Source organism: Fusarium flagelliforme, assembly GCF_020744385.1.
Source record: "Fusarium flagelliforme strain FIESC 12 MPI-CAGE-AA-0113 chromosome Unknown B0J16scaffold_1, whole genome shotgun sequence".
Lineage (NCBI taxonomy): Eukaryota > Fungi > Ascomycota > Sordariomycetes > Hypocreales > Nectriaceae > Fusarium > Fusarium flagelliforme.
This window is the reverse complement of record NW_025763503.1, coordinates 8,453,159-8,480,677: the sequence shown is the minus strand read 5'-3', so window position 1 is coordinate 8,480,677 and position 27,519 is coordinate 8,453,159. Positions and strand designations below refer to the sequence as shown.

The 27,519-nt window shown below is 47.6% G+C and overlaps 7 protein-coding genes across 7 annotated transcripts; 2 read left to right on the top strand and 5 right to left on the bottom strand.

Moving 5' to 3' along the window:
* Window positions 1-976: 976 nt before the first annotated feature.
* On the bottom strand, window positions 977-5,445 carry B0J16DRAFT_393123 (potassium/sodium efflux P-type ATPase; the record flags this gene model as incomplete). Its single annotated transcript, XM_046132044.1, has 6 exons — window positions 977-1,552; window positions 1,598-2,131; window positions 2,188-2,274; window positions 2,345-4,034; window positions 4,085-4,593; window positions 5,422-5,445. 6 exons carry the CDS (start codon window positions 5,443-5,445, stop codon window positions 1,196-1,198), a joined length of 3,201 nt encoding a protein of 1,066 aa, XP_045990709.1. The 3' UTR covers window positions 977-1,195.
* Window positions 5,446-11,196: 5,751 nt separating this feature from the next.
* On the bottom strand, window positions 11,197-11,661 carry B0J16DRAFT_257446 (uncharacterized protein; the record flags this gene model as incomplete). The annotated part of the gene is made up of 1 exon (XM_046123149.1): window positions 11,197-11,661. A coding segment is annotated over one exon (465 nt), but the record flags the coding sequence as incomplete, so codon positions are not given.
* Window positions 11,662-14,257: 2,596 nt separating this feature from the next.
* Window positions 14,258-16,783, top strand: B0J16DRAFT_281108 (vacuolar ATP synthase subunit B). Its single transcript, XM_046123927.1, has 7 exons — window positions 14,258-14,839; window positions 14,896-14,980; window positions 15,046-15,065; window positions 15,119-15,154; window positions 15,205-15,366; window positions 15,419-15,744; window positions 15,799-16,783. Exons 1-7 carry the CDS (start codon window positions 14,741-14,743, stop codon window positions 16,604-16,606), a joined length of 1,536 nt encoding a protein of 511 aa, XP_045990707.1. The 5' UTR covers window positions 14,258-14,740; the 3' UTR covers window positions 16,607-16,783.
* A 2,314-nt stretch (window positions 16,784-19,097) lies between these two features.
* On the bottom strand, window positions 19,098-20,060 carry B0J16DRAFT_368023 (uncharacterized protein; the record flags this gene model as incomplete). The annotated part of the gene is made up of 2 exons (XM_046130181.1): window positions 19,098-19,854; window positions 19,943-20,060. The coding sequence occupies 2 exons, from the start codon at window positions 20,058-20,060 to the stop codon at window positions 19,502-19,504; spliced, it is 471 nt and encodes a 156-aa protein (XP_045990706.1). The 3' UTR covers window positions 19,098-19,501.
* A 1,106-nt stretch (window positions 20,061-21,166) lies between these two features.
* B0J16DRAFT_353371 (uncharacterized protein) lies at window positions 21,167-21,849 on the bottom strand (the record flags this gene model as incomplete). The annotated part of the gene is made up of 4 exons (XM_046129309.1): window positions 21,167-21,433; window positions 21,464-21,489; window positions 21,519-21,579; window positions 21,652-21,849. The coding sequence occupies 4 exons, from the start codon at window positions 21,847-21,849 to the stop codon at window positions 21,167-21,169; spliced, it is 552 nt and encodes a 183-aa protein (XP_045990705.1).
* A 707-nt stretch (window positions 21,850-22,556) lies between these two features.
* B0J16DRAFT_410478 (uncharacterized protein) lies at window positions 22,557-22,949 on the top strand (the record flags this gene model as incomplete). The annotated part of the gene is made up of 2 exons (XM_046133151.1): window positions 22,557-22,567; window positions 22,638-22,949. The coding sequence occupies 2 exons, from the start codon at window positions 22,557-22,559 to the stop codon at window positions 22,927-22,929; spliced, it is 303 nt and encodes a 100-aa protein (XP_045990704.1). The 3' UTR covers window positions 22,930-22,949.
* Window positions 22,950-23,861: 912 nt separating this feature from the next.
* Window positions 23,862-27,152, bottom strand: B0J16DRAFT_48280 (uncharacterized protein). Its single transcript, XM_046133922.1, has 6 exons — window positions 26,628-27,152; window positions 26,207-26,571; window positions 25,773-26,112; window positions 25,397-25,716; window positions 24,982-25,341; window positions 23,862-24,917 (listed from the first exon to the last, which is right to left on the bottom strand). The coding sequence occupies exons 1-6, from the start codon at window positions 26,799-26,801 to the stop codon at window positions 24,290-24,292; spliced, it is 2,187 nt and encodes a 728-aa protein (XP_045990703.1). The 5' UTR covers window positions 26,802-27,152; the 3' UTR covers window positions 23,862-24,289.
* Between the last annotated feature and the right edge of the window lie 367 nt (window positions 27,153-27,519).

Below are 27,519 nucleotides of genomic sequence, written 5' to 3'. Positions count from 1 at the left end.
TATCAAGGGGGGTTTTAGAGGAGCCGGAATTACTCCTTTTAACCCAGAATCTGTTATCTTAAAGCTTGATGTGCAACTACGGACCCCAATGCCTCCCGAAGAGGATATAAGCCAGGCTCAACCTTGGACCCCAAAGACACCAAGGACTATCACAGAGGCCAATTCACATTCTGACTACCTTCAGAGGCGGATCAGAAGACATCATAGTAGCTCTCCAGAGTCAATCCTTGAGGCTCTTCAGTCATTGACTAAGTCAGTGATGAAGAATATGCACAAGCTTGCCGTGCTTGAAGCTGAGAACCAAGAGCTTCGAGAGGAAAATGCAGCAAATAGCCGGAGGAAAAGGAGGAAAAATAACCATCTACAGGATGACGGCAGGATGACTATAGGGATTGGTCAGGATCAAATTAATCAGATGGATGTTAATACGCAGGTAGCGGCTGAATCATCAAGAAGTCGTGGTCGAGGAAAGTCAGCTGGACCAGGTGTTCGGCATTGTCGTGTATGCAGTAAGACCGGGCATAATGCAAGGACTTGTTAAGAGGTAATTGAGGTTACTGAGAGTGAGGATAGCGATTAGTTTTAATTAATTAGATATATTGTGGTGTTTTTATTAGCAATTGAAATATAGAGGTTAAGATTAGTGGCTAACTTGCTTGGGTGGCCAACTTGCTTGTAAACTACGTTATATATATACTTATTAATACTTTTATAGAACTTAGCTCCCTAGCTATTAATATAACTTCTTTACCTTAACATACCTAACCCGCTCTATTAACTATTAAGAGACATAATATCTTCGCTATCGCTTGGATCTTACCCTGCAATCCTATTAATATAAACCTAGAACGGACTAGTTTATCCCTTGGGAAATCCAACCGTCACATTTAAGTTAAAAGATACTATAGGGTAGATTATCTATAGTTATACAGTATAGTAGTCGGCATACTTATCAAACACAATATAAGTTACTATCGAATGACTAACTTAATGATATCTCTTCTGGTTGGGCAAGAGAGACTGGTCTATGTGGGTTGCGCCACAAAAAGACTTTGAAATAAAAGAAATCACTTTTCGCCATCACCATTTTTCAGCCCTTTAACCCCTTCCGGCTCCGACGCACCTAGGTACCACTTAATACCAAATGAGATTTGGCACAACTTGATATGTTACATGACTTGATTCAAGACGCAGGCTACGCTTTATCTAGCGATATACCAGTCGTGCCTAGACCGTAGTCACTGGTAGAAAAGTATCGCCCACAGACTCGTTGCTCGATGTCCATGTCTCGCCAGGCTTGCCCATGAGTTTTGGCGTTTTGTTGACGGAAATATCCTCTCTTGCCCCATTTCCAAGTTTCCACACCTGCAAAGAAAAGGCCAGCTGCAATGAACACAATGCCCCATTCCCAAGTGATAGGTAGATGTTTGAACACGACCGTGTTTAGGGTTGGGATATAGAGCAATGGGAATAGAGTAACGAATCCAATAATAATGGCCCAGAAAAGGAACTGGTTTCGCCAGACGTCAAACATCCATTGCGTGAAATACTTCTTTGAGCCTGGTTGCATCCGGAAGAAAGATCAGCGAGTGTCAACCATTTCCCAAGCAAGGAAAAGGGCAAACCAAGTTAGACAAGCAAATGTTGTAGCTCGTGCTCGGAAGACAAGATTACAAAATTCTGAATATTCTTCGTTGCACCGGTTCCCTAAGTTACCGTCACCAAACCCGTACATGACCAGCGAGAAGCTAGACAAACACAAAAGTGTAATCCAAAGGCCATATAGAACCATATCCACGAGGAACTCGGTAGTAAAAATACCTGGTTTTAGTGACTGGGGTGGCCGAGATAGAATGTCAGGCACAGCGCGCTCAAAGCCCAGGCCCATGTCTGGTAATCCGGAAGTTGCCATGATAATCCAGACAACCTGGACAGGAGCAAGGGGGAAGACAGAGAAGCCACTAGCATATTTGAATGCGAGGCCTATTAATAGAGTTCCGGCTTGAGCGACATTCTCTGCGAGTACGTGCAGGACAAATTTCTGGATATTATCGAAGATGCGTCGCCCCTCCTCGATGGCAGCCAAGATGGACGCAAAATTGTCATCGGATAAGACAATATCAGAAGCATCCTATTAATATCTATTAGCGACCGGTTAAACTTATAAAGAGGCAATAAGGTACGTACCTTCGCAACATCAGAGCCAGCCATTCCCATGGCAATTCCCACATCGGCCCTGCGGAGAGATGGAGAGTCATTTACACCATCACCAGTCTGAATAGTTAAAACGTTAGCTTGAGTTCTAGAATTTCAGGTCACACTAGGGAAGGGTTATTTAACTAACCATGGCACAGAATCGCTTTCGCCGATGAAGGGCCTCGATCATGCGAACCTTCGTACTTGGCGCACACCGTGCGATAACTAGTGGCAGAACAGGGAGTTTATCCACCTCGCCGTCAGAGAGGGTATCGAATGTTGCAGCTGTCATGACCATTGAATTGGCGACGTCGCTAGCTATAAGATGCATCTTTGACGGAAGGATGCCGACCTCGATAGCGATGGCTTTAGCCGTTTCCGGATGATCGCCAGTAAGCATATGAACCTCGATCCCTGCTTCGTGACATTGCCTAACGGCGGGAGCGGATTCAGGCCGAGGAGGGTCGTATAAGCCGATTAAACCACGAAAAATCAAATCGCTCTCCACCGTTGCCCTGTCAACCTCCGCCTCTCCATTCGACGGAGGATCAGACATGGGCTTACTGGCTAATGCAAGCACTCTAAGTCCAAGCTTGGCAAGAGACTGCTTGTTTTCCAAGATTTCTGGGCGGAAATCTACAATGCTGTGTAGCTCCCCTGTCAAATCGGAAGCATATTTCGTACAAGATTCGATAACTCGTTCCACGGCGCCCTTGGTAAAAACGTGGTATTCACCGTTTGCATGCCTCATAACCACCGACATTCGCTTTACGTCAGAGTCGAATGGAAGCTCTGCAACTTCGGTCCACTCCTTTCCGCTTTTACCGACCAAAGCAGAACGATCCCAGTTAAAACGGCGAGCAAAGACTTGGATTGCGATCTCGGTAGGGTCGCCTCGAGCGTCCCAAGATCCATCGTCCATCTGCGCCACCGTGGCAAGGTTGGCGAAGCAAGCGACGTTGAGAAATTCTTTGAAGACTGTGTTAATCTGTTCATTCGTACCATTGTTATGAGGACTGATTATATGATCATCTTGCGAGCCCTCGTCTCCGAAGTTGACCTTGCAGGGTGCTGAATCATAAAAGTGAATGTCTCCTGCTGTCGGGTCAAGTGGCGATGTAGAACGATCGACAGAATAAGTGCCTGCAGCTGGAACCCAAGCTCCTCGTGCAATCATCTTGCCTTGAGTAAGAGTGCCGGTCTTATCCGAGCAAATGTCTGTAACTGCGCCGAGGGCTTCTAAAGACTTCAAATTGCGGACAATAACATGTCGCTTGACCATCCGTTTAGTTCCCGCAGCCATTGTAATAGTTAAAACCACTACCAGGCTCGCAGGAATCATAGATAACCCAGTCGCAACAGCGTAGATGATAACTTCCTGTGTCGCATTAAGTTCATTAGCGGCTAGTACAATGATAGCACAAAGAACCGCAATGCAGAATAATAAGACAGCCAGTTTCGAAAGCTTTCTTTGAAGTGGCGTTCCGACGTTGAGTCCTAGGAAACGACCGATGGCATCCGCCACAGTGAGACTGTACGCCTCGAGGTAACAATATGGCTTAGCATGGCCACTGGCGTCCCGATTCTTGACCTCTCGAACCTTGGAATCCGTTTTTCGCAGCTCAGACGCAATGACACCGATCTCAGTATAGACACCAGTTGCGAATACGATACCTTTCGCACGTCCTTTGGTGACGTTTGAAGAGCTATAAGCAACGTTGAGTCGATCGCCTGGACCGGTTTTCTCGGGAAATAAGGCTACTTCGTTCTTGCGTACGGGAAGCGATTCCCCAGTTAGGAGAGCCTCGTCGGTTTCGAAATTCACGGCTTCAAAGACGCTTGAAATAATTAGCGTGTTTGATATCAACATTGGAAAGGTGCGACTTACCGGACATCGGCGGGGATGGTATCGCCAGTTTTCAGTTCAACCAAGTCACCAGGCACGAGCTCGGACGATTGGACCGTGACGGATTCCCCTTGTCGAATAGCTGAAGCGGTCGGAGAACTCAGTGATCGGAGAGAGTCCATCGTCTTCTCGGCTGAATATTCTTGGAAAAATCCGACGATGATATTCAGAAGAATGACAGCTGTCACCACGCCTCCTTCAATCCAGGATTGAATACCGTAGCTCACAGCCATGGCCAAGATGAGAACCATTGTCATAGCGTTGGCGACCTGCGCAAAGAGGATTCGTAAGGGCGAAATGCCCTCTGTTTCGCCCAAGTCGTTGCTTCCATATTTCACCAGCCGGTCCTTTGCTTCATTAGCAGATAAACCAGAGGTGGCATTCGTGCGTAGCTCATCTGCGACTTGAGCAACAGTCAGACAGTGAGCAGGAAGCGAAAGAGGCTCATTTGACTGTCCACTAACGTGGTCACGGGCCGGCTGCCCGTTTTTCTCAGAACTAATGGCGCGTTTCAGTACAAATATAATATAGGGCGAGAGTATGTGGTTAAAGTGTAGGCGGCGCCGGAATACGTCGTCTTCTGACGTCGACAAGTCTATCGACGTTGGTAGCTCTATTGACCGAAGAAGACTCCATGAAGATGTTTTATAATGGTATAACAAGAGATACCAAACTGGCAGAGACCTGAAAAAGACTTCAGAATAGTAAAGAAATCCCACAGGCAAAGTGTTTAGAATGGGTTGATGTAGGGAAGCAAGTGGGTGAGAAAGATGGTGATAATAGATTGAAAGATGACTGTGAAGTTCTAAAATTGAAATTTTTGGAGTGAAGGAAATTAAGTAGAACGGATTGTAAGGAGGGATACTTATATCTACAGTGGGTGTGCAAAAGTCGCGACCCGTTTTACGCGTCAACCCCGCACTTCCTTCTTCCACAACAACAACCTTCTATCTTTAATGCCTTCCAATTACAATTAAATATGCCTCAATCAGGGCAAAATGAATATCATTCGATTCAGCGGAGAGCGCAGATTCTAGAGAAGCGCAAATCAGGAAATTCCATCAAGGATAACGCATTTTGTATGGACATGACTATCGATGCGGTCAAAGGAGTCATCAAACGATCAAAGTATCAAAAAGACCTTCAAAATAACCCCCGGCCCGGCCGGCCGCCAGCCCTTTCCGATAGGGATAAAATACATATCAAAATACTCATTGAAAGAAACGCTTTTATCTCATACCAAGATATCATCGATACAGCAGGCTTGACTTGTCATAGAAGCACAATTCATCGCTGGCTCCTCAATAAAGGGATCCAACATAGACTCGCTCTTCGACGCCCATTTCTCAGCGCGTCAAATGCAGCTATAAGGAAAGACTTTGCAGAGAGGTATAAGGATAAGGATATATGGTTTTGGTATAGCTGGTGGTTTTCTGATGAGGTCTCAATCGACCGTACAGACGGCGATTATACAAAGTGGTCATTCTACCGAACTGTAAGTCTGACCCTCTTCTTATAGAAGCTTCTTCTGACAGCACCACAGGGCGAGAGACTTCATAAAGACAAGGTACAAGCCCGCAGACGGCGCGCCGGACAGTCACAGATGTTCTTTGCGGCTATGAACTATGAGAGGCCGTCCAAAATTGTCACTCTTGACGGCGACCCAGATGCTAAGCGTGGAGGCATTACAGGCCGGCGTATAAGAGAGTGTCTTGAGAGATACCTCCCGGACACTATCTCTGAAGGGGATACTTTCATGCACGACAACGCCCGTACCTTCCGTGCCAGGACTGTACAGCGCTGGCTGACGAGATGGGCATTAGAAGAAGGTGTATCTCTTACGGACTGGCCTCCATACAGTCCTGATCTCAATCCGATTGAGAATATCTGGAAAGTCCTTAAAAAACGGATATGTGATAGTTATCCTGAATTAGCAGGCTTTCCAGCAACAGCTGAAGCAAAAGAGAGACTAATACAAGCTGCGGTCGAAGTGTGGGAATCGATTGAAGATGAAGTGTTCAAAAACCTGATAGAATCAATACCCGCCCGACTTAAAGCGTGTTATGCCGCAGATGGCTATTATACTAAGTATTGATATATAACGTACATGATAAGCGAGTGAAACAGACAAGCGAGTGGAACAAAAATCCCTCAACCTACATCATTTCTATTTGATCAATTGACTCTCAACCACCCAATATGTCACAGTTAAATAAAGAAGCTAATATCCTGCTTGCTCTTCAAGCCCTTCAAAACGACCCAAAATTAAGTCTCCGACGCGCCGCAGAAATCTACAAAGTTAGCCTTACAACCCTTTGGCGTCGGCAGCAAGGCATTCTTTCCCAGCGCGATACTATCCCGAAATCACGCAAACTATCTGACCTAGAGGAACAGGTAATAGTTCAGTTTATTCTTGACCTAGATTCGCGAGGATTTCCCCCGCGGTTGTGTGGTGTGGAAGAAATGGCCAACCGATTGCTCGCCGACCGCGACGCGTCACCCGTGGGCAAGCGCTGGGCTACTAACTTCGTCAAGCGACACAAAGAGCTCAAGACGCGTTTTTTCCGTAAATATGACTATCAGAGAGCCAAATGCGAAGATCCGACGATTATTTGTAATTGGTTTAGGCTTGTAGAGAATAGAATTGCTAAGTACGGCATCCGATCGGATGATATCTACAACTTTGACGAGACTGGTTTTATGATGGGTATGATTGTAAGCGGAATGGTCGTCATAGGTGCAGAGAGGCGCGGAAGACTAAAATCAGTGCAGCCTGGGAGCCGGGAATGGATTACCGTCATTCAAGCGATTAATGCGGAAGGCCGGGCGATCCCGCCGTTTATCATAGGTGCGGGCCAATATCACCTCGCCAACTGGTACCGAGAAAGCAACCTCCCTGGCGATTAGGCTACTGCAACGTCCCAAAATGGCTGGACGGATAATGAGATAGGTCTCGAGTGGCTAAAGCACTTCGACCGGTGTACAAGCAAGCGAACAAATAGTCGCTATCGTCTTTTAATCCTTGATGGGCACGAAAGTCACCACTCAGCCGACTTCGAGATATATTGCGAAGAACACAAGATCATTACGCTTTGTATGCCGCCTCATTCGTCTCACCTGCTTCAACCACTTGATGTTGGGTGCTTTGGGCTGCTCAAGAAGGCTTACGGTCGAGAAATAGAGCATCTGATCAGATGCTCCATAACCCACATTTCCAAGACCGAGTTCTTTCCGGCCTTCTACGCTGCATTTCAAGCAACTATGACAGAAGAAAATATCAGGGCTGCGTTTAGAGGGGCTGGGCTTATTCCTATTGACCCGGAAAGTATAGTCTCGAAGCTTGATATACAGCTACGGACTCCAACGCCGGCTGAAGAGGAGATCGACCCCTCGACCCCATGGGTTTCGAAGACGCCAAAGACCGTACTTGAGGCCCAATATCAGTCTGAATACCTCCAAAGGCGAATAACCAGGCATCATAGTAGCTCACCAGAGTCAATTTTGGCAGCCTTAAAGTCTCTTTCTAAGGGAACACAGGCAATGATGCATGAGAATGCCTTATTGAGGTCTGAGGTCCACCACCTTCGACAGGCGAATGAGATACTAAGCCGGCGGCGGAGGGCAAAGAGAAGTCGGCTACAGAAAAGAGGGGTAATGACAGTACATGAAGGAAGGGAAGCAATTGATCAGATGGATGTTGATGCGCAGGTAGGGGGCGAATCGTCGAGAAGTGGTGGTCAAGGAAGGTCAGCGCAAGCGAAGGAAAGGCGCTGTGGATCATGCGGCAAGACCGGGCATAACGCAAGAACATGTTAGATAGTTGTTGCAATATGTAAAGAATAGTATAGCGATTAATCTTAATTGATTAGAGGGTTTGTTGTGTTTTCTGGTGATTTCTATTTTGATAGCTGAAGAAAAGTGTTCCGCTCGCTTGTCTGTTTCACTCGCTTATCATGTACGTTATAGTTAAAATCTCCTTTTAATTCTCTATTGATTGATATATATAACGTCTTGATTACTTCTAAAATGATCATTCAATTGATAAGTGAAATATCGGTGTGGTATTGAGGTGATTGGGGTATTTTTGAAATGGGTCGCGACTTTTGCACGGGACTGTATTTACCTTCCGTTCATATTTCTCTCGATGTACGCTGCCATTGTCATGGCCAATGAAATGCAATTCAACTGCCAGGCCACAAACCTGGCCGCAGATAACGACTGCCAAGATAGCCAAGCATTCATAATCATCCAGGACCTCTTGGCATTTAGCTGAATGCAAATTAATCGCGCACTCTCTTCTTAAAGACAAGACGTCATACCCCTTTTTCTTAGAGAATAGGCATCCGTCTACGTTGGTAACTATGTTAATGCCGTATTGTAATTTACTAGTCGTCAGGGTAAGGCCCATGCCAAGAATTAAGACCCCGAGAGTCCGAGTCATGTACACCCGTGGTTTTGACCTGGAGCAATTCATAAAACGTCAGAATAACTCTGGTACACAGACTACATGGGTCAAAATTACAGGTTGCTCTACGTCTTGATGCTAATGGAAATCAATAAAACATGAACCGTTCCCCATCATAGTTAAGCCACTGGAGTCGCGAAATTTTGTATCTAGTATTCTGGATGACGAGTAGATAGATATGTTTTATTTGCGGTGCTATCAAGGCTAAAACGAAGTAGTTTTATACCTCCTAATCCTTAACAGGTTAGTGAGCAAAGAAAAAACACTTCTAACCCTTATGACCTGTAGTAGGTTTGATTTAGGTTCTAGTGCAAGATATACATCTCAACAAGGGGCTGCAATGACAAGCCCTTGCCAAGATTGACAGTCAATATCTTATCTAGCTCATTCTGTTGCAACCTAATACAAAGTCTCAAATCATCGGTTCCCTTCCCCACTTTCTCTTCCGAGGATCGATGAACCCATAGTTGATCACCGGTTAATCTAATTCTAACTCGTTAGCAATGTGCACGTGTGATGCTCAGCCCCGTCACGGATTCTTGGCAACCCCCCCTGCTTCAAGGGTGTGCACCAGTGGTGCTGGATAGCCACGCTATGAAACTGAAACTGGGGGGAGTTTCAGTTTCATGAAACCGGACGTCAGTATAGTTTCAGTTTCATATGAACCGGTTTCAGTTTCATACGAAACAATATCCAGGTGCAGTCCAATTTTTTGACAAGCTCGGCATCGATATGCACCTTATCTCCAAGTACCCCAAAGATGTTTGGCATTGTCTGCCTACCTACACTACCAATTCCCTAGGCTCGCCATCACTTTCTGCCCCCTTACTCATCTCTATATCTTCTTGGAGTATCCTTACAGCCGCGTCGATATCCTCCGCTTCTCTAAACACCCCTGCAAGGAGCGGCCTGCTCTTTCCCTTTGGAACACTTATCCAACTTTTAATGCACTCACATGCCTCTACCATTTTGGCAGACATGCTACTTCTATCCCATCTAACCTGCCGTCTTGCGCCTGAGAAGATTCGCTCTGCTTCCGTAGACATGGGGGGGATGCAGAATATGTCAATAGCCATACGGCAGAGGAGGGGGAAATTCTCTCGCTGGGTCGGTTCAAGCCACCACTGTAAGGCCGTTTGTTGTCCAATCCCAACCTGTGAGCCCTGCGAAGTATCGTCAAAACCAGGCCATTAGAAGGCTTCAAATTACTTACATAAATAAAGCGGTCGAATTCATCCTTCACCTCACTCGCTGTGCTGTACACCTTCTGCCTCCAGCGATCAAACTCATCGAGTTCTTGCTCTTTCTCCTGTTGTTCATCTGGGAGCTGGTAGCTCTTGTAGTCTGTGGACCAGATCTTCCTTACAGCCTTCACGGCATTGCTGACCCAGGCTGGGTTTCTCTTCCACTGCTCACTCAGATAGCTCTTTCGGAGTGCTGGGTGGAGGAGAATACCGGCCACGTACACCGGGGCTTGTTCGGTAAGCTGGTAATACTTCTCGAACTTTAGCCAAGCCACGTGAAAGCGCGCGTAGAAGCGTGGGCCACTGAAAGCCCGGTTTTTAGTCCGCGTGAAGTGATGATGGAGGAAATCCATATGGGAGAGAACTTCATCGAGTGTATTCTCCCGGCCTTGGCGCACCGAGATCTGGTGGAATACTTGTAAGAACGCATGAATATCTCCTAGTTCGTTCCAGTCGTTGTGGTCCAGTGCATCTTTCTCGATTTTGGCATGATTTTCTTGAATCCAATCCATGAACTTTGCCCGATTCTCAATTGCCACGTCAATGAGGCGAAACCATGAATTCCAACGTGTGTCATTGTCCCTCGGCAAGGCCCTGCCAATCTCGGCCTTGAAGTCGTTGTAAATGCTGGTAGAGCTCCTTGAATATATGCACAAGTTGTGGAGTTTCCCCAGAACACTAAACTCCCGCCATTCCTCGGTAGCTTGTGCCTTCGTAATAATGCCCCCTTCTTCTCTTTCGGATAGCCTGCACAGCCGCTCATACGCCTCATCAATCCCCTCTCTCTCATCCTCCTGAATCTTCTTTGCTTTACTCCGAAAGAGGAAGGCTTGAACGATGAGGTTCATGATGTGGCCACTGCAGCGTAGTCGCCTGGCAACCGGATCTAAACCATCAATCTCTTTTGCGATATCGTCAAGCATAGTGTCGTTAGCGTCGTGGTTATCCATCGTAAAGTAGCCAACCTTTCCTCTGAGATCGTACTCTTCGACAACCTCCAGGAAAGCCTTGGCTTGCAATTTCCCGTTGTGGCTTCCTTTGAACTCGCGCAGTGACAATAACGCTTGAGCGACTCCTCTCGTCTCCGCATCTACAAAATGGACCACGATTGCCTGGTATGCCGCCTTCTGTTCCGATGAGGTCCACATATCAATGGTAAAGTGGACCATAGATGAGAGAGAATTATGAAGCTTCTTGACGAGCCCTTGTTTGTGTTGAGCGAAAGTCTTTTTGAGAAGCTTCGGCACCGCTCTGCGGCTGCGTAGGAGGACGTCCCGGGCCATATAGTTGCAGGAGAGTATAACAGCATGAAACTCGGGGTACTCGATGAATGTGTGGGCGATATTGCGAACCGCAAGAAGCCTGGCAAGTGCTTCCTCGAATGCAGGAATATTAATAGCGTTTGCCAAATATTTTTCCTCAGTAAGGTCTCGACTGGCTTGACGTTCCTCCTGCCTTCCGAACAAGTCCGTAATGGTGCCATGTTGCTGCTTCTTCAGATCCGACCTTTCCACATGCTCTATCACCCGGATGCCATGAAAGTCCCGCAGGTGCTTGCGGGCTCGACTCAGGTTCGTCGTTATCGAATTAGGCTTTTTCGTGGAGTCGCAGTGCTTGCAGTACCAAATTTCGTGGTATGAGGTATCGCGAGCTTTCTCCCCTTTCTCTTCATAAGGGCCACGCGCCTCGTTCCAAGTGCTTTTGTTCGTACGGCCTTTGGCGCGCTTGCCAGCTCGATAAGAGAGAGAGTGATCCAATGTGTGCTTCGCGGGAACGGGAGAACCAGGAGAAGCAGACCCCAAGAGCTCATCAAAAGGCTCCGATAACAAGGGAGCGGGCGAAGCTGACATGTTGTCGGACAATTAATTCCACAGGGATCAGTGATGGCACCAGTCAACTGATAAGAATTAACTAAAGAACAAATGAAATTGAACAGCCATGTGTTCGGGCATAGCTATTTAAGCTCATGTCGTTAGGATTGGAGTCCTTGATGCGACAAGCCGGATGTGAAACCGGAGACACGACTCTAAAGTACGGGCCGCGTTTTATATCCAGTCGCACGAACCTAGTGGTGATATGCGACACATATTTACTATTAGCAAGTTTCTAACTGTGTTGAAGGCATTTGGTTTGCGAAATTTTCTTGGTTAAGTACTAAGATATTTGGGACTCATCGGGCGTATATGAAACATATGAAACCGACTGAAACATATGAAACTGGGGGAGTTACTGTTTAATACGAATCCGGGTCCAGGGACTGTTTCAGTTTCATATGAAACAGTATGAAACAACACGCGTGGCTATCCAGCACTGGGCTGCTCCTCGGCTCAGGGTTGTGAGTGCTTAAACTGATAGCTATATATATTTCGTCTGCTAAATTAGTGTAGAGGAACTCAATGAGTCCAACGAGGAAAGTAAGGCCGACGAGGGGAGCGGATGTAGATGAGTGAGTGCTGCCATTGCCAAAGAAGAGGCGGTTGGCCTAGTTGAGGCATGTTCAGGATGCAGGATAAAATTATCGAGCACCAGGCGGCGGCTGAATTGAACGCAGTTTCCGGAAACTCCTAACGCGGCACGCTTAATTACCCGGAATTTTGATAGGGCTTGAGATCTAGCAGCATGTCAGCGAAACAGACCAGAAGAAGGCGAAACTTGTGTGAAGCTCGGGCACCTTACAGGATGACTCTACCCGGGATTACACTCGCATGAATTTAACTTAAGATCAAAAGTCGGCTTTCCTTCGAGACGACTCCGTTTCTCTTGAAGAGAAATATGAATCACGGGATGCCCTATCGTACACAATTAATGGCTGGGCCACGACTAGGGGCTATGTATTCATAATTGGAAGGCCAACCAAGGACGAAGCCGGTAGGTAAGCAATAACATGTATGTGTGACCGCCGTCGTAACTACCCCATTGCTTGATAAGGGCGGAAGCGAAAAGCGAATAATAGAACAATAGGCTGCGAAAAGTCCAGCATTACAGCTGGTTCATTTTGTGATTCGTCTGCAGCGCCGTTTTTTGGAGCCACTACTAGATTGGGGCTTGATCCGTTATTAATGCTATAACAACATTTTCACTCGGCTTATATCGGTAAGTAGTTCCTCAGCTTATGCCTATTATATAGATCACGCATGGCAGCGGAGCGTTAAAGCTATTGAAGGATGCGGGAAAAAGGCAAGCGCTTTGGGAATAGCAACAGGCTGAATCCAACTTTAACATAAACGCGGTGGCCTTTTCAACCCTATCAGCCGTTCCTTACATGCCCGCATTTGACCCACTCATCTGTACGATATAAAAATAACCCAAGACGAGCATCATACTAATCTCAACCTTTCTCTCGTCTGACTCAACCACTCTCGACTCCCTACTTTGACTGTGACTTCCTCATCCATTCTCCCCAGTCTCTGCTAGATAGCATCCATCCACCCGCCCAACACATATCCTCCATATAGGGGCAAGACTCTCCCAGCTCTACGGCGGCCGTGGAAATCTTTCCCATTCCATAGCCCATCCGTTGTCATAGTCCGACCTTTGGACTCAATGTTTTGTCTGGATTCTCGGGCGAAGGGTATTGCTGGAGAAGCTAGCTGGCGTTAGCAATCTCTTCTTTATCTTCAATCCCGTATGGTCAAGTTGGGCCTTACCCTTGGCCGGCCCCGGTGCTGGCTGATGCACATCGTCGCATGAATCGCTCGAAGTCGCCCTTCTTCATACCTGACACTTAGTATCTTCCCGTGGTATGTCAGATCCTCATCCGCAATGAGGATGAGGGGCATAGGGCGGAACCACATTTGCGGTGTTCGCGACGTCTCGGTGGTGATATTACCCTGTGTTAGATTAACATACCATACAGGCACAGCAATAACGGAAAAATTAGATGTAAGGTGCCCCAGTATAGTAGCTTCCCTTAGACACATCACGATTCATCGCTCGTCGTGTGATCATGTAGGGACCCCGCGCTGCAGGATGTCCTGTAAAGTTTGAACTCGCCCCTCACAACGAAATGGTCTCGACCACTGCGTTGGCCAATGAAGGCGTTACGGAGGCTCCGTAAGCCTAGGCTTAAGGTTTGTCGCCGATCAGGTGGTGCCCGAGACATAAGTGTCATTGGTTCAAGCCATCTCGTTCACGCGCTTCCGAGCGGCGGGGTTCCCCAACCGCGTACTTGGCATCTTGTAAATCTTAGCAATCCCTAAAACATACGGTTTTACTACGGATGTGGCTCAGTCACTCGAATCCAGCTCTAGATAGTAGCTACGTAGCGATAAGTCGTTTCTAAATATAAAATAATAAAAAGAAGAGGGATAACAAAAAGGGAAGATGGGGCTACTGAGGTGCGTGCTGGTTTTGTGACTAACTAGAGGCTTACTGGAGTCGAAGGGATATGTCCCCGCATCCTCTCCCTCTTCGCATAAACCCGCCAATCCTCCTCTCTCATCATTTCTACCGTGAAAATCCGTCAAACCTTTGGTCGATACCGCCTTCACCCGGTTCCGCCAGGCACCGTCGAGTTTCATATAACTGACAAGTGAAGCTGCTGCCCTTTTAATTTGCCGTTATACGTCGACGTTCATCCCAAGACCGAGATGGTATTTTGTGCATCTCACAATATCTGCCCAGCTGACCTCCACAATTCTCCGGTCAAATGGGAAGAGTAGATAGCTGCAACCGCAAGTAGCTTTCTTCGGCAATCCTGGAGAAAGAAGATTCAGTACCAGCTTCCCAGTGAGTTTATTGATCGTGCGTCTTCGAGCTGGCGCAAGGTGCTCCACTTTGGTGAAGCTAACTCAACCTCCTCCAACCTCAGCCCACCTTGAGGCGTCCTCCCCGTTTCCTAACTTCATCTTCCATCTTCTAGATCGGCTTCTCCCTCCTCATCCACCTGTCATTCTGCTCTCCCGCCCGTTGCTCTATCTATCGCTCATTATGGGAGACCCACGCGAATCGTCGTCGTACTCGGTCATCCCGAGGATTCGCTACAACACCGTCGGTGGCGTCAACGGCCCCCTTGTTGTCCTCGAGAACGTACGTCGGCATGCAAGGATCCGCTCAGCTTACGTCTTACCAGCTGACAACACTAGGTCAAATTTCCGCGATACAACGAGATCGTGACGCTCACTCTTCCCGATGGCACTGAGCGATCGGGCCAGGTCCTGGAAGCTCGAGGTTCGTGCGGCTATTAAACAAACCCTGGGGATAATGACGCGGCATAGGCTCACAGTGATGAAAAGGTGACCGAGCGGTGGTTCAGGTACTTCCTCGAATCGCGATATATCTCAACAAGGCGATTAATAAGTATAACAGGTCTTCGAAGGCACTTCCGGCATCGATGTCAGAAAGGTAGGCAACAATGAGTGTCATAATAAGAAGTTTGGACTGAGACGTAATAGACTAAAGTCGAGTTCACCGGCCAGAGCTTGAAGCTCGGTGTGTCCGAGGACATGCTTGGTCGTATCTTTGATGGGTCTGGACGAGCTATCGACAAGGGTCCCAAGGTGCTGGCCGAGGACTACCTCGACATCAACGGCAGCCCCATCAATCCCTACTCTCGTGTAAGGCTTCCTGCAGGCGCTCCGGTGTTCACGCTTTGGCTAACAACCCTAGGAATACCCAGAAGAGATGATCTCGACCGGTATCTCTGCCATCGACACCATGAACTCGATTGCCAGAGGACAAAAGATCCCCATCTTCTCCGCCTCTGGTCTGCCTCATAACGAAATCGCCGCTCAGATTTGCCGTCAGGCTGGTCTGATCCAGAAGCAGGGTGTTACCAACAAGGGCGTCCACGACGGTCACGAGGAGAACTTTTCCATCGTCTTTGGCGCCATGGGTGTGAACTACGAGACTGCGCGTTTTTTCACTCGCGATTTCGAGGAGAACGGCAGCTTGCAGCGTGTTACTCTCTTCCTAAACCTCGCGAACGACCCTACGTAAGCGCAGCCGTCACGATATCATGCAATTGAGACTAGACTGACCCCGCCCAGTATTGAGCGTATCATTACTCCCCGTCTCGCCCTCACCACTGCCGAATACTACGCCTACCAGCTCGAGAAGCACGTCTTGGTCATTCTCACAGACCTCTCTGCCTACTGTGATGCCCTTCGAGAAGTGTCAGCCGCTCGAGAAGAAGTACCCGGTCGACGCGGTTATCCCGGCTACATGTATACTGACTTGTCCACCATCTACGAACGAGCCGGGCGTGTCAAGGGCCGCAACGGATCCATCACCCAGATCCCCATTCTGACTATGCCTAATGACGATATCACTCACCCAATTCCTGATTTAACTGGCTACATTACTGAGGGTCAGGTGTTTATCGACCGAGCTCTGGACAACCGCGGTATCTATCCTCCCATCAACGTGCTGCCTTCGCTGTCCCGTCTGATGAAGTCTGCCATTGGTGAAGGCATGACCCGCAAGGACCACGGTGATGTGTCGAACCAGCTGTACGCCAAGTATGCTATCGGTCGTGATGCCGCGGCCATGAAGGCCGTTGTCGGTGAGGAGGCTCTGTCGGCCGAGGATAAGCTGTCTCTGGTGTTCTTGGAGAAGTTTGAGCGCCAGTTCATTAGCCAGGGCCAGTACGAATCGCGAACCATCTACGAGTCTCTTGATCTCGCATGGGCCCTCCTCCGAATCTACCCCAAGGAGTTGCTCAACCGTATTCCCGCCAAGATCCTCAATGAGTTCTACCAGCGAGCCGCTAAGGATGCGAAGGCCAATGCCGGGGATCGGGGGGAGACTGGGCCCTGGGGTCAGCAGCAGAACAAGGAAAACTTAATTGACAGCTGAGGAGCCAATTTGTTGACACTTTGATAGGGAATAGTATAATGGGCACGCAAGGCAGAAGTAGGGCTCGTAGAGAAGGCAACCTGTTTTCAATGGATCGTTTATATGCTCGCGGAGTCGTCTTAGAGGAAACTGTAACGCACAAGAGAAGGTCTGGGAGTGTGAACATAGGTAGCCGAGTTAATTCCATTCTGTCAAATCCTCGGCCGATATTTCATCAAATTTTCTACAACAAGTGATCATAAAGCGGAGCCGTGCAGTGCTAGAAATTCTGGTTTATATTACTGTCCAACTATTTATTCCGAAGTCAAGCTAGACTGATATAAGAAAAGAAGGTAAGGAAGAGGGGAAATGACTTGAATTGTCTGTTTATTACTCTTCTATATTTTCATATTAAGAAGAAGGGAGGAGGACCAGCGACAGACCGACCTTGGCACGGTGGCCGATATTAGGGAGACCTAGCTCGCTCCGTCGACTTCGTCCCCACCGCGTGAACTTAGACGGCACCAACGACACAGAATAGAGTAATGCCATTGAAGCAACCAAAAAGATGTTCGTGGGTCGATGAACCGCGGCTGAGGCCGGGTGAGAGTGGTGCTGTTCACACTTTGCTTACCGCTTCGTGGCTACCAGTTTCTTTCTCGAGTTTGTGGGTCCAAAGTATGAGTGAGGATCATGTAGTCCACGTCTCTTGATAATGTTGCTACTAAACCTCAGAGAGCACCCAGATTCTAGAACCATGCTCCCAAGGAGATCCTCGGAGATCCCAACCTCAAGGCCGCTATCGCCCTCTGCATGCTAACTACAACGTTGGGATCCCCATGATGATCCATCGTATCAGTTCTTCAGGTGCCCAGATAGCTGCACTGTAGTTACAGTAAGGCCTACTCCTCTTTGCTAGCACCTTCTTCCACATCCTCGTCCAGCTCTGCCCGGGCATGCAGAGGCTTATGGGCGACATTACCTACGGTGCATGCTATATTGATGATTACACGGAGCGGGCGCTTGGTTACGATCTACTCGACTCTTATACTCATAACTGCCTCATCCCTGTCGAAGTGACAAAGACCAAAGTTTCTACGTCTTTGCCAATAGCGGTATCAACGCTTCACATCTCCTCGCGTCCCTGGGGCGCAACCTTTCCAGCAGTAATCAATGTTGCGTCTGGGTCAGGAATCGTGACGTTCTGGGTCCTCGCTTATGGCTGTCTCTATCGGGCATCCAAGGAGCAGGTGGAAAGACATCGCATGTGACAGTACTGGTTTGTAGTTGTGACATAGCTTAGCTGTTTAGGTAAATTTCTCTGGCTTAATCGTTCCTTGAATTCGTACAGTAGCGCAGCTGAAAGGCCCTAACACTCCGGTCCAGAAACTGCGTCAACGCGCCCCCCCACCCCTCGTAGCCGCCATCCCTCCTTTCATCTCCATGGCTTTGGGCCCCTTCATTTCTTTCTGGTTTTGCTTGACGCGAGACATCCCTTACCAAACCAAGACACATCAAATCAAATTTCTGCCACACATTTTACCCCTTCCTCACTGAATTGTTTTCTGCAAACAACTAAGATCACATCCCAAGTCTCGTGAGAATGGCCCAAGGCGAAACTACTTAGTACTCCTAAATAAAACATAAGTCGCATTCCAGAGTGCGGATCACTTGCATTTACCTCCTAGCATAACAACAACAATGAACGAAATTCCGCGGGCGATATTAAACCGAATTGCAATGCAGGCAAGGTGCCGGGGGCGCATATGATGCGGCATCTAGGGGGATACTAATCAGCGAATTTGGCATTAGGTGTCATCAAGCCAGATCTTGGAGAAGGGCTCCATCCAGCAATCTGAGGTCGGTTTGCCCGATTCTTCCCCCCGCAAGAGCTTCACACTAACACCGTGTGCCCAACGGATGCCATCACCGCGCCAGAGAAAAAGGAACGGCTCGTGGGGAGCCATGGTTGGCCACTAAATTGTGAGAAAGTCCAGGTTCCTGTAGCTGGACTATGAAAATCGTGGCTTCTGATTATCCCCTCAATTGTCGAAAGGCTCCCGAAAGTACCTTGCCCCACATGGCCCCCGTTACATGACAGGTACATGAGGGGAACCTAAAGACCAGGGACGAATTTACGCCTATGGCACAGCATAAACTTGTCCGAGGGGGAAAAAGAAGCTAATTGCTTTGCTTTTCAGGGCCAGCGGGTTGGGCAGCCAAGGTCAAGAAGCTTAAGGAAGCCTTTCGCGCCGGTCAGCAATAATAAGGAGAGGTCTCAATTAAAGAGGAAGAGGCATCAATCAATTTGGGGGTGAGCAGTGGGATGTCGCGATTTGTAACTCAAAATATTGTTGGAACATCTATCATGGGCTAATTTAGGTAGGGAATAATGTACCCTCAATTCTTGCATTTTAATTGGGCAGACATCCCTGAAGTGACCTGGCGGGAGCCTTTCGACAATTGAGGGGATAATTCTTGCGATGTCACCGATAACATTAATCGCTTCCAACTTGGATATGATCCAACCCAATCGTTTCTACATATCAGAACGATGCAGCTGCATAGTCAACAATGGAATATCTTTCAGCCATTACTATAGTCGCAATATGGTTTCAAATCCTCCTCTCATAGATCACACTCACTCTAGAACATTGCTGGAAGTCTTCGGTGGCGAAACAACGGAGTTGGTGCTACGTTTCATCGGAGATTGCGTGCAGACCTGGCCTATTTCATATGGTCGCCCAGTGTCATTGTTCGCTTTTATTGCTTCGTCTAGAGTATTATTTGCTAAAATTTCCTAGAGGCTGTTTGTGTCCTGATAGCGGTGCGCAGAAGTGTTTGCATCAAGAAGAGTAGGGTGACGGTGCACTCATGATGTCTTGAGAAGGGGAGCAGATGACGCATGCCATAGAGTCAGTCCGGTATAGGCGATGTGAACGATGACGACGGCGCTTCCGGGTCCAGGGCAGCAGTAGCGATGGGATGTGGTCTTGCGAGCATATTGGGTCCTGGGTTTGGGAATGGCCCGTATAACGGAAAAATAATGATAAACGACCTTACGTCCATAGAGAGCGGTACACAACCGAAAAGGTCTCGATTTATTCGGTCAAGCACTGGGATCCCAAGACCGTGTGATGGTAGCCAAACGCCCTCACTATTCCATAAAAATGCGTTGCCGCAGCGGGTAGGACAAACATGTGGAAGATCTGATGGGAGCTGCCCCATATGCCGAATGCACCTGGAAAACTCCTCTCCGGCCATTGAGCCTACATTCCTAGTCAGTCAGTTAGTCACCACCACTATGGGAGATGATTGGGATGCCCGATCACATAGAGAACTGCGCCGAAGATATACATGGCGCCATGGATGACGATACAGGCAACGCTGATTCTGTCATCGAGCCCTTTGTAGCGTAGATGGTGACGGCGTGGATAATAGGGATGAAGCCAGATAAGCCGGCGGCGGCGAACATCATGGCTCGGTATGGCCGCCATCTTGGGGTGCGTCTGCTTCCATTACCTTAGTCGTTTTCCGTCAAGCGGCTCAAGTACATAATGCGCTAAAGAGTGGGTCTAGCGATGCCAGTGGTGCTATTTTTTTCACTGTAGCTCTGAAGCTCATAGCGCTCGCCTGAACGATTAGCCGCAAGTTGTTTTGGTTTCGTTTAGAGAACGACTATCTGTTGGAAAAACTGGGGACTCCCCTTCCCTTCAGGATTCAGATTGTTAGTCTGAAAGTCCTAGATTTAAAGTACAAAGTCCCAGATGAGATCATCTAGAGATATAAACCCGAGAAGAACTCTCATCTCAATAATAAACAATCAAGTTAAATAAATATTTTCACTAAGCACCCCTCCGCAACATAAACAACACTATCGCAATACCTTAGAGTTAGTTGGGTACCGGCATACAATAAGCCATTCTCCAGAATTCCATAAGGCCACATCACTAGGTTTGGTGTCTTGGACGATCTGCAGAGGTAGCACAACCATGTCCATTATAGTAACAGCCATATTCGACACCCTTCCAAAGCTAGATGTCTTTATATGGCCGTTATCTATTATTAAAGTACAGTACATTGGGATTTTATTGGCACATTCATCATTTATATAACCGTATTGGTCTAATTACTCTCTCCTTCCACAAGACCGGAATCGCCTCGTTTGACGTAGCGATATCTCTTCTTCTTTCATGCGGCATAGGAATATGAGCTCGACGCCTATACGGTCGACAACTTATATAACTGGGTCATCAAGCTATTCGTGCCGTAGCCGCGCCATGTTCCTCCCCAAATGAGGAAGCTAAGCCAAGCCTTCAGGATAAGACCTAGCACACGTATACATCCGTTAATAGCGATGCGGATTAATTCGCGCAATTATCGGTCTTGCGTTTTCAATATCTTGCCACTTCGGTGTACGCAGCTTGAAGGCCTTCATGATGCAGGGGCGGGTCTACATACCCTCGCACACAACTGACACACTATCTACCTCTTCTACTTCCAATACTTCCCCAGCCGACGAGGATGCCCGCCTCCAAATTTGGCCCCACCGGCCCCGCGGCTACTTAATCGTGCTCACCTTTACCCTTTCTCTTCTCTTTCCTTGTCAGCTCGACTTCCAAATCTTTCCTTAGATCTTTTGCCAGCCAAGCCATTGTCATCTCGGTCAAAATAGAGCGCCCACGACCCCTCATCTTCTTCCACGGCCATGAAGCCCTCCCAGCCCTCCAAGGTAATTCTCTTGTCAATACGAGTGCAATCCCATGGCCCAGCAAGGTGGTGTTCTGTCTCTACTCGCAGGCCGTACTTCACCTTATAAGTTTCTTGATCTACGTATATCCAATTTAGCTGTGGAGGTTCATCGTAGATTGTAGACACCAGGCCCTCTCCCTTGCGACCCCAGTCTTGGTTAGGATAGGAGAGGAAATAAAACCTGCAAATAAATAACCTGAACAGTTGACTCGACCCTTAGTCTTGTTCACCGCAATGTATAGCTGGTTATCAACTGCATTAGCGGTCAAGGGGACAGTTTGTTGCGTTGCCAGATCGCTTCGCAGAATGCGTACCTTGTTGTTGCGCAACACTATGGCACACCCATCGACGTCCCTACACGCGGGTGAGGTACTACGGCAAGAAACGATGAGGTTCGATTTCACGCCCCTGTGTTGTTCTTTGGCATTCTTTCTCTGGCCTTGGCGAATCGCTTCAGTAGTACCAATGATCGCAGGACAAGCCGCTATGGCAGTCAGAATTCCTAGGACCATGATTCCTCGATTACTGCTTGAATTTAAAATTATCTCGCAGAATTTACTATTTGCTACGACCAGGGAGAATTAAAATTAAAGTTCGTTGGAAAAAGAAAAAAAGAAAGAAAGAAAGCTTTACGTAGGATCGCGTTATTGAAACGTATTTCATTCACATACAATCCTATGACACATTATGCCCATTCCCTACAGCACAGCAAATGCCTATTTTTCAAATCAACCGGTTATAGGGAGAGTTCTGGTGTCATTCGCAAGTCACATCGCAAGCCTGTTCGTGTAGTTTTAGTGTCATACGTAGGTTCATATCACAAGCATATTTCCTAAATACAGGTAACAGAGATAGGTCCCATGTCTTGTTATCCCTTCAATTGGCATAAGACTTCGGTCCATACCCCGCCACAGTGTTGTGCCTCGAACAGCTTAGCACCTACTACACGGGGCTTCAGGGCAAGACACTGTTATAGCCTTATTGCCAGTCTGCTTGCTCTTTGCGCGGAAGATAGTGTAGGATAAGGTATTGTCACTAATGAGCGCTCTGATTGAGCCGACCCCGCTGCCGTGACCTGTACGAAGTCTCATGCCCGTTAAATGGATAGGGTCCCTGGTACCGCAATGCATAATATAAAATACCACAACTTTCCATCCATCCTCCTTGTTACTATACATATTGCTCTATCGATTTTAAATCTTATCAACATCGATCCACTATGTCCCAAGCGTAGGTCTCCATAACAACTCTTGGTCTTCAACTCCCGGCACTGCCTTCGCGAGACTAATGGCATGTACAGAGAACAGCAAGAGAACAGCGCCGAAGAGTCCGAAGGCGACTTACCTCTTACCAAGTCCCCTTCCAACCCAACAGGAGGCTGCAAACCTACCAATCTTGCGATGCAGAATACAGCCGTGGCAGAAGAGGTCACTGAGGACGGCGCACTACGGCGCACAAATCCTGGTAGAAGAATTGGTCCAATTCGTGAATCGCGGATCAAAGATCGACCAGCGAAAGAGGGCGAGAAGGATAGCAGCCTGAAGATCAAAATTGAGCTGGATCGTGAAGTCAAGGTAGAGATTTATGCATGAGTTAAGGGTAATGTAACAATTGGGTTGCTGTGATAATTAGGTTGAAGTCTATGCTAGAGTCAAAGGGGATGTTACAATCGGACTCCTGTAAGATGTAAGTTAACTTCCGCCTCGAGGGACAGCATATTAACGATATATATTGCAATACCAAATAGCTTCGCCGGATGCTCACCTCAGGGTGTGCACTGTACTACTGCCTTCTTGGTAAAATGGGACAATGGTGAACCTCGAAACTTCCGAACATACAAACGTTAGCAACTTGAGGATGATGCATGATATATCCGTAATGGGCATTAGGTTTGCAACTGGTCTTAGGGAAGGTTCTGAGATGAAGTATTCCATGAAGTTGGCGACTTGATGTCTATTTTGTTCTTGTGATTCCCAGTAATAGCCGCATCTATCAAGACATGCTGAAATTTCTGCGAGGGCCAGCTGCACAGGAGATGGCTAGCATCAAAATCTCTTTAATATTCGTGTTGAAATGAGCATGTTGTTTTGATTAAAGAAGAAAAGACTAGCGCTAAAACAGCACAATCTATTTAACAGGAGGACATTCACATCCAGCTACCAATGGATCGGAACAGCCATTGATCCGTAAAACTACGGATCTCAACACTCCCACTCGAGCCATTGGTGCGAGATGTTTCCGCTGACAGAGTGTGGCCTCATTAAAACCTCAAAAACATGTTCATGGGTGAAAAATAGGAAAGAGCTTCTGTTACCACGCCTTCGTTGGTTTGCTTGGTCACTGGAGCCTTAGCACCCCAGTTGTTCCGAGATATGTGATAGACAGTTTGTGAAGCTAACAGCTATTTGACTCTCTGGTTCTAGAGCCTCAGCACCCAGATTGTCCAGAGTGCTTGAAGTTTGATATACGGTTGAAGCATCGGAATCTTCGATCACCAGAGCCTTTGTGCTCCAGAGGTACACTCCCTTATTCCAAACCGTTCACGACTCTGATCGCATACTTATAGAAACATATCAATCCTTGATGACATAAACGGATGTCGCAAATCTTCCAGTTTGGCCCATGTCGTGCCCACCTATCAACCAACGACTTGCTTCCCCACGGGGCCAGCTAAGAAGGTATAAAGTCATACGCCCTCTACTTCGTCTATTCCACGTCAGTGTCACCAAATGATAGATCGCTCAGAGTGGCTGGTATAGCTGTTGCTCACACCAATGGCTGTATTGATTGGATATTTTGAGTGTTGTTGCAACCAACTCCATACTCTTGGGTCTATAGTCCTATAACCTGCCACTTCAGGACTATTGAGATCAACCCTAAGCTAATAGTTATTGAAAGAAGCTTCAACCTGATCAACCATAACACATCGCTTGCCTCCAGCACAAAAGATTTTCACAGCGTATCCCAAGAATTGTCATCTGATTCTATCTGCTCGTCCTCGCTTAAGCCCCCCGCATTCGTAAACTCTTGGAATATCGCTATGTCCTCAAACCTGTCAGCCAGGCTTTCCACGCTGGCCTCCGAAGGGTTAGTCATGGCAAGGTTCAAGTCCGCCATAAATGTGGCCCGGATGTCGTATGGTGGGTTGATTAACCGGTTTTCCTCGTACTGCTCCATTATGTGTCGCGCCTCGCTCGCTGGTAAATCGCCTTGCTGCAGTGCCATTGATAGTAAACTTCGGCCGATGGCATCTGCAAAACGGTATGCCTGCCGTAGACGTCCGTAGCATTGAATGCAGAAAAATAGATAGAAACGCCAAGCAGGGTCCTTTGTGTCGCCAAGATTAGCGTTTGCCACATGAATCAGGCCTGTATGCCATAGCATCGTATAAGTTGAAGACATATAATTCTTGCGGTATACCACTATAAGGCGCTTGAGTTGATTTACAGACGCTTTATAAGCCGCATCGGGCGAGCTCCTCTTACAAGGAAATGTCTTGAATCGTAAAGACCTTGAAGAGTCCCTCGCTCGAACCGTGAAGGGGTGCAAGATACTAATAATTGCTACGTGAAACCAGATACTGTCGTACTGTTAGAAGTCTTTTAAGAACTTCGTTCAGAAAGGAACAAAGAATTGCAACATACTGAAAGATCAGAACATGATGTGGACTTTGTTCCGAGCGCACCATCGACGGTGGCAGCGTTTCTGCCCAAGCTATGAGCTCGCGATACTTGTATTCGGCAAATGCAAGTGTGATATGATCGCTCAGGCCCTCGCGTGGATAAGGCTGATCGCGATAGTATCGCAAAGTCACTTGGTGGATTATTCGCCAGAATCGGCAAAGGACTGGAAATGTGTCGCCCATGTAGGTCGACCGCAAAGTTTGGCGGATAGACTCGGGGCTGCCTTCAGAGGTTTCACGCCAGCCATTTCCCGGTATCGGCCATACGGGAGGGTGTTCAGGGTATGAAAGGCCGGGCTGTTGGTAAAATAGAGCCATAAGCCTAACGATGTTAACCCTCTGGATATTCGGCGCTTACTCTCAGCGTATCAACTTACACTAGCCAATTGAAGGTACCCCAGGCGGCATAGGATATTGCACTTTGTAGTTCAGAGTTTACTTCTCGTACCTTGGGCATTGCAACAGCGTGTTCGGTTCCGAAAAAGCCCATACGTGTTCCCATGGAGTTTGCTTCTGACACATACGTCAAGGCATAATGATCTTTGCCATCGCCCAGATATGCCAAGCCTAGCAACGGTATTCCGGCGAGAGTTAAAAGAGAATCTGTCGACTTGTCTTCTGCCCAACGCTTTTCCGTTTCGTCACTGAACTGAGGCGTATAATTTTTGACGGTCGGATCGAGCGCACTATACATTTGCTGTTGTATTTGTGTCAGCGAGGCAGATGCTGCTATGAGTAGTTCAGGCGACCTACACAACCCCAGTACATGACGGCACTAAGTAGAAATGGGCTGCAAAACCTCGTTTCACAGTTAATCAAGTTATTCACAAATAGATCCGGATCAAAGGTACCCAGCAGGGGGTGATCTGTTTCCAAGTATAACAATATAATCTTGGCAGCCAAATCGGAAGGAATAGGCACGGTAGTCCAGAAACTTATGTTCAATTTCTCCAAACGCTCGTCACAAGGGCGTAAGATCGGTGTTGGATATTGCCGAGGATAATGGGTTTGAAATGGATTGGATTCGAAGTCAAACGGCGAGCCAGCGTTCTCGCTGTCGGTGGCTGATATGCGGCCAGTACTGAGAACTGCCCTACAGGGTATCAGCTGAAACTGAAAAGAAGGAAGCTAAAATTTGACAACGAAAGGCTGAATGCTGGAGTTTGCCTCGGCGTGATTCAACTGACTTTAAGATACTAGACTCGAGGGGCTGGAGCGGCGGGAAGGATAATGAATGCCTTGCCATAAGCTCAGACTCTAAACCTAAATGTCGAGTAGGCCCACAAGTCCGCTCTTGGCTAGAAATATGTCGTGTTGGACTTATTCTCGGTTGGATTATTGAGAAGACTGTGTCAAGATCGCTGTGATATCGTAGAATTCGTAGGACGTGGATGGCCTGGCTCTCGGGTCCTGACTTCATAACGTCGAAGAGGTCAAGAATTTGCTCCGTTTCTTTGCTCGTCTGGCCTTGGATGTGGCTTTCGACGTAGATACATAGCTCTTGTACGCCTCGTTGTCGACAAGCCTCGCAATAAGGCTTTTTTCCGTCGCACTAGTTACCAATGTTGAGATAAAGATAATGATGAAGTTGGTGTTTATGCAGCTTACTCGAATCTTTCTTTTGCGGCATGTGTTGCATGCTATCTGTGTTCCGGTCCGTTGCCGCTTGAACGGCTCGCTACTTGAGGATCCGGAAGTAGAAGAAGATCCAGAAGGGTGCGAGTTGGATGCTACGCCGTCTGTATCCGGGGTAGGGAGTAGCTGACGGTATCTCTTAGACATTGCTGAGGGTTAGATACTAGCTGGGGATGGCTATAGCCGAGGAACAAGATATCTTTCGATCGCGTCGAATAGGTAAAACTAGGAGGTAATTATGATGGATAGATACATTGCGCCCCAGGCTGCAAGGTACTGTCCTCGAGTGGGATTCACGTGGCCCTGATAATCGTGATTTCTGAGAAATGTACACGCCCAATGATTGGCTCGATAGTTTCGGATCCTCCGTTGGGGTCTCATTGGCTGAATGACCAGCGACAACTGGCGATTTGCTGTCCTATGAGGGTCCATCGATGGCCTGTCAAGCGGGGTGCTTATTTATAAGGGATATTGACGATCACTTTGTTCCCCCGCAAATTTGGACACCTCCCCATCATGATGGCAAACTAGTAATTTGCCCCATTTTGATAGTCCTATAGGAATCCTGAATCGCGGGGTGTTTGTTTGCTCATGACGCAGATAAATGGGGGCCGCGGCCAATAAGGAGCACACAATACTGCTCGATCGCTATACACCACAATTTCGATTTTAGGCTCACCGAAAAGGACAGTAGAGAACCCATCCAGCTTGACCCAAAGGAAGTCACCCAGGCGAACACATCGCCACCGTAGGTTCCATGCTTCATATGTTGCGACGAGTCCCCACAAATCAGAGTCGGATTTCTAATACCCTTCTTCACGTGCCATGAAAAGTTTTAGGATACCATCTGTATTGATCATTGGCT